Source organism: Paralichthys olivaceus, chromosome 2, assembly GCF_024713975.1.
Source record: "Paralichthys olivaceus isolate ysfri-2021 chromosome 2, ASM2471397v2, whole genome shotgun sequence".
NCBI lineage: Eukaryota > Metazoa > Chordata > Actinopteri > Pleuronectiformes > Paralichthyidae > Paralichthys > Paralichthys olivaceus.
In genome coordinates, this window is record NC_091094.1 from 1408068 (window position 1) to 1420131 (window position 12064).

A 12064-nucleotide genomic window follows, 5' to 3' on the forward strand; every position below is an offset into this window, starting at 1 on the left:
ACTCCATACTGCACATTCATTGTAGTACACTGTTTAATCCCAAACCATATTCAGATACATACTTGAATATCCACAGAATATAAGGACACAGACTTTGTTTGAAAGTAACACGTATCTCTGCAATAATGCCATACTTTTATGTTTCCTGTCATTTTATTAGGGACGGACGAACCTGAGGGACACAGCTGTGCTCACTGTGTTCTGTCTCTTATGGCAAAAAATAAAAGACAACACTTTTTATCTAAGGTTTATCAAATCAGAAAGTAAAAGATGAACATTGTTGTGATAGTGTTAATTTTACCAACCATAATGGATATAGAAATTGACTCAATATTATTATCATGTTGACCAGCCTGAAGCTGCCGATATCCACCATGTTGCTGCTGCCACAGTGGATTCTGAGGACATCAGGTGTTGCAGTGCTTCATGAAATGAAAAAAGTCATGTTAAAGGATGTTTTATGCTGAAATCATTGTCACATCTGTAGATTAAGGAACAGAGGAGAAACATGATAATTTACAGACACTGTACAATACAATAATTACAATAATTTTGACACATGTAATATCAGCTGTGTTAAGCAGCCAAGACGGGTACCTACAGTTTATTCTGTGTTCAGCAGGTGGAAGCACCACAGATTTCAGCCAAACTGATGTACTAAAAGAAATAAACATTGTATAAATATATAAAATGTCTTTCTACCACATCTGTAATATTCAAGGGTGATAATCTCTCACAGTGCTGTTGATAACAGTCCACATCAAGTCCCTCAACTTCTCACAGTGTTAAAACAGATATATAATATATATACATATATAATAAATATGAATACTGTTTACAACAGTGGTGTGTGGAGATTATAATCACATCTAAACTGTCATATAATTACACATCTGCACTGGGTCTAATTCACTGTGAATTCATAACAGGCTAAAAAAGAGGTTGTAATAGTAATGGCGGTTATACAAGTCTGTATCACATGCAGCTTATTAATATTAACTTATAAAATTACAATCAAATGACAAAACACAACTCTTTACTAAAGCTAGTTAACTTGCTTCAAACTTCGTTAGACGTGTTAAATAAACGGTGAATTACCTCAATAACATCAAAAACCACTTGAGGAATGTAAGTATATGTGGTATGATTATAATAATAAATAAATCAATAGGTTTTGTTGTTGTAAAGTTTCAGGGTAACTTACCTCTGTTGAAGTTTGAAGCAAGTTAACTAGCTTTAGTAAAGAGTTGTGTTTTGTCATTTGATTGTAATTTTAATAAGTTAATATTAATAAGCTGCATGTGATACAGACTTGTATAACCGCCATTACTATTACAACCTCTTTTTTTAGCCTGTTATGGATTCACAGTGAATTAGACTCAGTGCAGATGTGTAATTATATGACAGTTTAGATGTGATTATAATCTCCACACACCACTGTTGTAAACAGTGCTCATATTTATTATATATGTATATATATTATATATCTGTTTTAACACTGTGAGAAGTTGAGGGACTTGATGTGGACTGTTATCAACAGCACTGTGAGAGATCATCACCCTTTAATATTACAGATGTGGTAGAAAGACATTTTATATATTTATACAATGTTTATTTCTTTTAGTACATCAGTTTGGCTGAAATCTGTGGAGCTTCCACCTGCTGAACACAGAATAAACTGTAGGTACCTGTCTTAGCTGCTTAACACAGCTGATATTACATGTGTCAAAATTATTGTAATTATTGTATTGTACAGTATCTGTAAATTATCATGTTTCTCCTCTGTTCCTTAATATCTACAGATGTGACAATGATTTCAGCATAAAACATCCTTTAACATGACTTTTTTCATTTCATGAAGCACTGCAACACCTGATGTCCTCAGAATCCACTGTGGCAGCAGCAACAAGGTGGAGATCGGCAGCTTCAGGCTGGTCAACATGTTAATAATATTGAGTCAATTTCTATATCCATTATGGTTGGTAAAATTAACACTATCACAACAATGTTCATCTTTTACTTTCTGATTTGATAAACCTTAGATAAAAAGTGTTGTCTTTTATTTTTTGCCATAAGAGACAGAACACAGTGAGCACAGCTGTGTCCCTCAGGTTCGTCCGTCCCTAATAAAATGACAGGAAACATAAAAGTATGGCATTATTGCAGAGATACGTGTTACTTTCAAACAAAGTCTGTGTCCTTATATTCTGTGGATATTCAAGTATGTATCTGAATATGGTTTGGGATTAAACAGTCTACTACAATGAATGTGCAGTATGGAGTTCTTTCACATTAAAAGTATTGCATATATAATGTAATGCATCATGTGCAATAATTTGCTTAATAATTGTTAGTAAGTTATGGGTCTATACCTGGTAGGTAAACTGTTCATTCATAAATAAAGTTCAGCTTAATAAGTTTCACACTGCAGCAGCTGCACTAACGTTATTTCTGAACCAATAATCTAATAAAACATTATTACTGAAGTTACTCACAGTGACGTAGTCAAATAGGTTGGCGAGCTGAACAACTTTACATAACGTTAAATATCTAACTTGATGATATTCACTAAACACACAGTCGCCTTCAGTTTAAAAGATTTATCACCATGAACTCTAACGCTCCTCTCTCCGCTGTGTGGACGCTTCATGTCGGGTTAATAACTCCCGTCCCTCCCGTTAGCATTGCCGTTACTGCTGGTATCTTGCCTGGATGTTAGCGGAGCTAAGCTAACCAGGATGTTGCCGCTTGGTTTAAACATATACAGTCTATGGTTTTAACATTTCTCAAAGACACAAACAGACACACATGATTCTTACGGGTCAGCCCCACCATAGTTGAACCAGGAGAATTAGAGCATTAGTTTGAAGACTGGTGCTAGAGCACAGCACTCTGACTGTGTGTGTGTGTGGAAATCTCCAGCACCATTACAGCTGAGTCATGCTAACCTCAACAAGCAGCTTTCACACGACCACAGACTGACAGAGAATATTACACGTGCAGGTTTTGTGGTGAGTGAATTAATAACCACGAAGCTGAAGCCTCGTGTGGAAGGAGAGTTTGTGAAGGAGTCCCTCGTAGCATCAGAGGCCTCACCAGAGAAACAGCTCCAGCCTCACCTCCCCTCAGGTGAGGCTGACATGTGAGGACATGCAGCTCATGAGTAACACAGAGCTTACAGACTTTTGTCCCGTCTCTTTTTGCGTCCCTAGGTATGTGTTCATAATAGTGTGGCCCTCGGAGGACTTTATACAAATTGAAATGGCCCTTGATGTGAAAAAGGTTCCTCACCCCTGGTCTATACGATGATGAGGAAACCAAGAGCAAGAGTGAACGCTGCTCACGTCTGTTCAGTTCAGCGTTGAGAACAAATATGAAGGAGCACAACACTGCAGGGATCAATATATTTAACAATGAACTTCAACAGTCTTCTTATGTTCCCGACCACATGATCTCGGTTGTTTAGACATGCTGCAGTATCCTCTCAATGGATTTGAGGACAATCTCTGATCGAGTTAAATAAAGTTAAATTGAATGGACCACTGGCTCTTGAGAGCTGGGGGCGGGAGGCAGTGAAGGAGGCGGCTGCAGCTTGATTGACACGTTCCTCAGCTCTTCACATTTGGCCGCCCTGCCAAAGTGCCGCTCTAGACAATCGTCTAGTTCATTTGTTATATTTGAAGAAACACTGAATCTATGCACCTGGCTTCATTGTGTGTTTGACATCACAGGGTTTTTCCTCTCAGACTGAAGATGAGTGGTGATGTGGAGGAAGAGGACAGAGCAGAGTCTCCAGAGTTCAGCTGTGTGTCTCTGAAGAGTGACCGGTCCAGAGAACATCCTCCATTGTTCAGTAATGAACCTGGACCCTCACACACAAAGTAAGAGACTGTTTCTACTGTGAACTGATCTGAAGAGGATGTAGTTTCCTCTAGTGTGGCCCCTGCATTAGGACACAGCTTCATTGAAATTGGTGACTAATCTCTCAGAATCCCTCAAAGAGCTCAGACCTCCACCAAGGCCCAACACGCTCCTGATGAAACCACTTTGAAATTCACTAGATCCATTTCACTCATAAACATCAGTCCTCTGAACATCTGGTTCACAGAACACATCCTTCACCAAGTTTACTGGTGATCTGTTCAGTGGTTTTTATAATCCCACTAACGAACCAACCAACCAACACACAAACATACAGGGTGGAAACAAAACCTCCTTGAAGTGATGACGACCTGTGACTGTGACATTTGACTTATCAGGACATGTCTTCACAGAGAGAGGAGGAGGAGTCATGTTTCTGAGGAGGAGCAGTCGTCCCGCTGTGCTTCGTGTCAGGACGTCCTGAAGGATCCAGTCTCCACCAGCTGTGGACACTGGTTCTGCAGACAGTGCATCACCTCATACTGGGACCAGTCTGGTTCTTCAGGAGACTCCTCCTGTCCCCAGTGTGGACAAAGATCCAGAAGAGGAGCTGGAGCTCAGACAGCCGGTCAGAGCAGCACTGTACATGTGTCTGCTGATGTCTTCACTTCTGACAACAGCACATGTTTGATTTTGTTCCTTCATACAGCATCAACATTTCACTTGGTTATAAAAGCACAAAGTTCAAAAGCTTTGATTTCTCTAGTTTTTCTGTATCTGATGAAAACAATCAGCAGATTCTCAGATTCTCTGTCTCTGACATTGTTTCTTGTCTTTCAGCAGATCGGGGTCTGCAGGAGGTTTTAGACCAACATAAGATCAGTCTGAGGAGGAGATGTGAACATGTGACTGAAGGAACTGAGGAAACAGGAAGTAGAACCCTCCTCAACAGGATCTACACTGAGCTCTACATCACAGAGGGACAGAGTGAAGAGGTTAATACTGAACATGAGGTGATGCAGCTTGAGACGGCTTCCAAGAGGAAGAGCCTCCACGACACTCCCATCAAGTGCCACGACATCTTTAAAGCCTCCACTGACCAGCAGAGCAGCATCAGAGTCGTCCTGACCTGCGGCGTCGCTGGCGTTGGAAAAACCTTCTCGGTGCAGAAGTTCACTCTGGACTGGGCAGAGGGTTTAGAAAACCAAGATGTGGGTCTGCTGGTTGTGCTTTCGTTCAGGGAGCTGAACCTGGTGAGAGACGAGCAGCACAGTCTTCTCACGCTGCTCCGTGTTTTCCATCCAACATTACAGAAGCTCACGGCAGAGACGCTCGCTGTCTGTGAACCTGTGATCGTCTTTGACGGCCTGGATGAAAGCAGACTTTCTCTGGACTTCAACCACAGGGAGGTCGTGTCTGAGGTCACACAGAGGTCATCAGTCAACGTGCTGCTGACAAACCTCATCCAGGGGAATCTGCTTCCCTCGGCTCTCGTCTGGATAACCTCCCGACCTGCGGCGGCCAATCAGATCCCTCCTACATGTGTTGACAGGGTGACAGAAGTACGAGGCTTCACTGACGCCCAGAAGGAGGAGTACTTCAGGAGGAGATTCAGTGATGAGGAGCTGAGCAGCAGAATCATCTCACACATCAAGACGTCCAGGAGCCTCCACATCATGTGTCAAATCCCAGTCTTCTGCTGGATCAGTGCTACAGTTCTGGAGCACATGTTGACCACAGACCAGAGAGGAGAGCTGCCCAAGACCCTGACGGACCTGTACTCACACTTCCTGCTGGTTCAGACAAAGAGGAAGAACAACAAGTACCATGGAGGACATGAGACGAGTCCACAGCAGCTGACGGAGGCTGACAGGGACGTTCTTCTGAAGCTGGGGAGGCTGGCACTTAAACATCTGGAGGAAGGAAACATCATGTTCTACCAAGAAGACCTGGAGCAGTGTGGTCTTAATGTCACAGAGGCCTCGGTGTACTCAGGAGTTTGTACTGAGATCTTCAGAAGAGAGTGTGTGATCTTCCAGAAATCAGTCTACTGCTTTGTTCATCTGAGCGTTCAGGAGTTTCTGGCTGCAGTCTACATGTTCCACTGTTACACCGAGAGGAACTCAGAAGAACTCAAAAACTTCTTGGGAACATATGGGAACACAAGGGGAACCTTCTCCCTGGATGACCTCCTGAAGAGAACCATGGAGAAATCCCTCACCAGTAAAAATGGTCATCTGGATCTGTTTGTTCGCTTCCTTCACGGCCTCAGTCTGAAGTCCAACCAGAGAGTCTTAGGAGGCCTGCTGGGTCGGACAGAGAACAATCCAGAGATCATCCAGAGAATCATCAACAACCTGAAGGAGATGCAGAGTGATGACATTTCTCCTGACAGAAGCATCAACATCTTCCACTGTCTGACTGAGATGAACGACCACTCAGTACATCAGCAGATGCAACAGTTCCTGACGTCAGAGAACAAATCGAAAGAGAAACTCTCTGGGATCCACTGCTCAGCTCTGGCCTACATGCTGCAGATGTCAGAGGAGGTTCTGGACGAGTTGGACCTGGAGAAGTTCAACACATCAGACCAGGGTCGACGGAGACTGATCCCAGCTGTGAGGAACTGCAGGAAGGCTCTGTGAGTCCAGACATGATCAATACCATGTTGAATCAGTGTAGATGAGTCAAACACACACAGTGTTCAATGATTCTCCTTCTTGTGGGCAGCATGGTGTTGTAGTGGTCAACACTGTTAGTGCAGCCTCTCTGTGAGGAGGATGTTCTCCTCCTGTCTGCAGGGTTTTCTCTGGGTTCTCCAGCTTCATCCACAAACCAAAGACATGTAGTGTGTGTGTGTATAATATATGTATACAATAGTACATGTGTACATATGGTATATATACATTCTCATCTCATTATTGTATATCCAGTATGTTCTAGAAGTTTTCTTGAAGCTGGTGAAAGATGAACTCAGTCTGTTTGATTCACTCCAGAGTTTCTGAGGCTACATTTAAACATGAAACATGACTCGTCAACATTTTCTGCTCAGAGACCGTGAACTGCAGGACTCCGTGTTAAAGTGAAGATCTGGATTCATGATCCGACACCATCGATTAAAAACTGTCGTCTAAATCATCCCAATAAAAAACAGAACAAATGAACGTGAACTTAGTTGAAAAGTTTTAAACATGAACAGTTTATTCTTTCTTCAAACTAGAATTCTCATCCTGTGTCTGTGCACCACCACCAACCAGTGCAGAGTCAGTCCCTGCAGGTCACTGACATGTTGCATTCACAATAATATGAGGTCACTGTAACCTTTGACCTTCGACCACTGAAATCTAATCAGTTGATCTTTGAGTCCAACTGGTCAAAATGTGAAGAAGTTCTCTAAAGACAGACTTGAGACGTCATGTTCAAGTCCTTGACCTCTGACCTTTGACCACCTGAAGCTAATGAGGTCATCTGTTAGTCTGAATGAACGCTTGTACCAAATCTGAAAGGATTCTCTTGAGGTGTTTTTAAGATCAAATGTTCAAGAGGCAGAAACTGGATTAACCAGGGTGAGGGTCACATGATCACGTTTTGTATGAATGTTGTGTTTTCTGATTTTATTCTCACACATTTGATATTTTCTTTATTTACAGACTCGGTGGTTGTTTCCTCTCACAGATTCACTGTGAAGTCGTGGCCTCAGCTCTGAAGTCAGACCCCTCACATCTGAGAGAACTGGATCTGAGCTACAACAAGCTGCAGGACTCAGTAGTGAAGCTGCTGTGTGCTGGACTGGAGAGTCCAACCTGTCGACTGGAGACTCTGAGGTCAGGTCCTTAAATCCTTGAATGTTCACTTTTCTAAAGTTCTTTCTTATTTGGTCATTTATTTAAATTGAACTGTCTCAGTTCTGCTCTGCTCACTGTCCCTCAGTCATCTGTCCCTCACCCAGCCTGTCAGGCACGTCCACCTCATCAGCCCAACTCCATTCATAAAGTGTCAGTGAGTAACATGTGGACAGAGACCGAGCACTCGTCCTCCTCAGGTTCTCAACAATAAGACACGTTCTTATTGAAGCACGTTGGACAGTTGATGAGTATAGAACCAAACAGGAAGTGACTGTCAGGAGCCATCTCTACTTTAAACAGTGTTTAATGACACAAACCTACTCAGTGACCAAACACACAGAGAAGAAGGTGATGAATGAAACAATGGTCCAACATGTCTGATGTGATATTTATCTTCAGGTCACAGACTGGACTGAGGTCAGCAGCATGTTGAGAGTCTGTGTTGACATGATGACGATCCACAATAACAGGAGGACACATTCAAATATTCACATTTCTTTATCCAGGTTGAGTCTCCGTGTCCAAATAATCTATTGTTACTGAATCAGGACTCGTCTTTAGTCCAACATGTCTGATTTCATATTTATCTTCCATGTTATGAGTCTGTGCTGACATGAATATCTGTTATTTTCACACATGAACTCAGATTCATTTACAGTTAAGTTTTATTCTTTCTTCAGGTTGAAGGGCTGCAGTCTGTCAGAGATCAGCTGTTCTTCTCTGGCTTCAGCTCTGAGGTCAAACCCCTCTCATCTGAGAGAACTGGATCTGAGATACAACAAGCTGCAGGACTCAGGAGTGAAGGAGCTGTGTGGTCTTCTACAGAGTCCAACCTGTCCACTGGAGACTCTGAGGTCAGTTCACTGACTGACTTTTGTAGATCTCATATCTATAACACAGCATTTATACACAGTTCATCTCATTTAATACTCATTGTATTATTTTTTAAATTATTTTATTTCCTTTTTTATCAACAACATACAGCAGCTTTGTAATCCAGTAAGTGCTAAATGCTAATACAGAGGTGTGTCTGTTGCATTTCCGTCCCCTCCCCTCTACATGTTCCTCCCCCCGAAAACAAAAATCTTATCATACACAACAACTCAATTCAATTTAGTTCAATTTTATTTGTATAGCACCAAATCATAATATACATATCTTAAGGCACTGTACATAGAAGGTGAAGACCTCAACATCATATTAAATCTAGAGAAACCCAACAGTTCCCACAATGAGCAGCACTTTGAGACTGTGGAGGAAAAACTCCCTCATTAACAGAGAGAAGCCTCTAGAACCAGACTCAATGTGGAGACATCTGCCTCCACCGGTTGGGGTGAGCAAAGAAAATGGGGGGAGGAGAGGAGAGAGAGGGATAGTGGGGAGGGGGAAGTAGGGGAGAGGGGGGGCGAGAAAGACCGGGGACACTTGAGCACCATCAGGCATCAGATCTGACTTGTTAAAATGTGAACAACAGTGTAAAGACTATTAATTATTATTGATAACAGACACATTTGATATCATAATGAATTACTGAGATATTGTAATTAGTAATAGTAAAAGTTGTTGTCCTGAGGTTCAGGGGTCAGAGATTTCTGAGATGAGAGAGAAAAAGAGAGAGAGAGACTATGGGAGGACAAAGTGAAACAGTCATTGAAATGTATTAAAATAAATGAATGAATGAATGTGGGGGGGCAGAGAGACAGAGAGAAGTGGAGAGGTGCTCAGTGCATGATGGGAGTTCCCCCAGCAGTCTAGACCTACAGCAGCTTAACTAAGTGATGGGTCAGGACCTGATCCAGAACTATAGACTTTATCAAAGAGGAACGTTTTCACTTTAACTTTAATGCTGAGATGGTGTCTGCCTCCTGAACCCAGAGTGGGAGCTGGTTCCACAGGAGAGGAGCCTGGTAGCTGAAGGTTCTACCTCCTGTTCTGCTCTTACTGACTCTAGAACCACAAGAGAGCCTGTGTTTTGTGACTGAAGTGATCTCTTTGGATAATATGGTGTTATCAGCTCTTTGAGATATGAAGAGCTTGATTGTTAAGAGCTTTAAATGTGAGGAGCAGGATTTTGAAATCTATTCTGAATCTTACAGGGAGTCAGTGTAGAGAAGCCAAGACAGGAGTAATATGATCTCTCCTTCTAGTTCCTGTCAGCACTCGTGCTGCAGCATTTTGGACCAACTGGAGACTCTTTACCGATTTCCTGGGGCATCCTGATATGGAAAATAAAAGCTCCCGCCTGCTTCCTGAACAGGCCCCGCTGAGCGGCTAATGCTAACAGCGGTGTCCCGTCCAGGTCACAGGGGCTCCTGCTGGAGGCTGGAGGCTTCGGGCAGGTTACCAGAACCAAAAAATTAACAATTAAAAAAATAATGAAGCCTAGAACCAGGTATGGACAGGCCTCTGACACAGGAGTCTGTGGCCATGTTAGAATAGCAGTAGATATATTTTTTAGTACCAACGTGAACACATTTAGATTCATTCCATTTGAATTAGTCTTGTCTTGCTTTTCGGCAGGATGTAGTTTGTATTCAAGAGTAATTAATGATGAATGTGAGATGAGTCCAGGCTGTGCTTGTGTGTGTGTTCGTTTAGGCATCGTCATGTAGTTCATTCATAGTTGTACATAGTCAGAGCATCCTGAGGTCCAGGGAACGACTCCTGTGTCAGAGGCCTGTCCATACCTGGTTCTAGGCTTCATTATTTTTTTAATTTGGGTCAGCTACTACATGGGAGACAATCAATGGAGCTGATTTATGAATCAAAATAGCAGTACCCCTAGCTTTACTGTTGAATTTAGACTGGAACATTTGTCCAACACAATCTTTCTTCATTTTCAGGTGATCTCTATTTTTAGCTGAGTTTGTTGAAGAAATGCAATGTTGACTTTAAGGTGTAAGAGATGAGAGAATACTTGATGACGTTTGATTGGATGGTTAAGTCCCCGAACATTCCAGCTGATTAGATTCATGTGGCAGCCGTTTCTCCCTGAAGTTGAGGGAGCAGGTGTTGCCATCAGCGTTTATGGAAGAAGAAAATGTGAAGGATCATTTTATACCTTTTGTGATGTATCTGAGTTAGCTGTGTAACTCTAGTCGAGCTTAGTACGTTCAAACATGACCAAGTGAATACAAATAAAACCTTCAACACAAACAATGAACACATCAACCCCAACCTCCCCATTATCCTCAGTGTCATTCTCTAAAGAAAAACACAAGACTCCCAAAGCTTCCAAGCTTTTTCTGAGATCACACTCTTGGTCTCAGCCACTGTCTCTTTGATAGAAAAGTATTTGAGCTATAATCAGTCTATTAAACTAGTGATTCAATTATCTGATAGAGAATCAACATAAGGTAGAACCCCCCCCCCTTTGTTTTTAATAAACAATCCAATAAAATAAAATATATTAGATAAAGAAAATACCTGCAAATGTACTTAATGGGCCGTCACAACATAAAGAGAGAGAGAGAGAGTCACAGGTTTGGATCATGGCCATAGCCGGAGATCATTGACATATTATGCATAGACTATATAGTGGTAACGTAAACCCCCGGACCGCCCGGGGAATGTAAACGAGCGTACCCTAGCGGAGTTTGCCCTTTGACCTCATGACGTCATTTGTTGTCAAGTGAAGCTATGCCCGAACGCTTCATTTAATACTCATTGAACATAATTCCTCTTCAGACATAACTTGAATCCATTCATTCATTAATCTGGGACATTTTAAATATTCAGCTACTTGTTAAAACTCATCTGTGTTTAGTTCTGGATTTCATAAACTGATCTGCAGGACAGAGACCGGGTCCAAATAATCTGTTGTTACTGAATCAGGACTCGTCTTTAGTCCAACATGTCTGATTTCATATTTCTCTTCCATGTTATGAGTCTGTGCTGACATGAATATCTGTTATTTTCACACATGAACTCAGATTCATTTACAGTTAAGTTTTATTCTTTCTTCAGGTTGAGTCTCTGCAGTCTGTCAGAGATCAGCTGTTCTTCTCTGGCTTCAGCTCTGAGGTCAAACCCCTCTCATCTGAGAGAACTGGATCTGAGTGACAACGAGCTGCAGGACTCAGGAGTGAAGGAGCTGTGTGGTCTTCTACAGAGTCCAACCTGTCCACTGGAGACTCTGAGGTCAGTTCACTGACTGACTTTTATAGATCTCATATCTATAACACAGCATTTATACACAGTTCATCTCATTTAATATTAATTGAACATAATTCCTCTTCAGACATAACTTGAATCCATTCATTCATTCATCTGTGACATTTTAAATACTCAGCTGCTTGTTAAAACTCATCTGTGTTTAGTTCTGGATTTCATAAACTGATCTGCAGGACAGAGACCGG

General features: G+C 42.0%; 1 protein-coding gene and 1 long non-coding RNA gene across 2 annotated transcripts in view; both read left to right on the plus strand.

Moving 5' to 3' along the window:
• LOC138405623 (NACHT, LRR and PYD domains-containing protein 5-like) overlaps window positions 1-12064 on the plus strand; it is a 224199-nt gene that overhangs the window by 167475 nt on the left and 44660 nt on the right. The window contains exon 18 of the mRNA XM_069515397.1: window positions 11673-11846. Coding sequence (XP_069371498.1) covers window positions 11673-11846 — 174 coding nt within the window. The remainder of the gene's footprint in view (window positions 1-11672; window positions 11847-12064) is intronic.
• Window positions 1580-2049, plus strand: LOC138405842 (uncharacterized). Its single transcript, XR_011239510.1, has 2 exons — window positions 1580-1680; window positions 1862-2049. It is a non-coding gene; the product is annotated as an uncharacterized lncRNA (long non-coding RNA).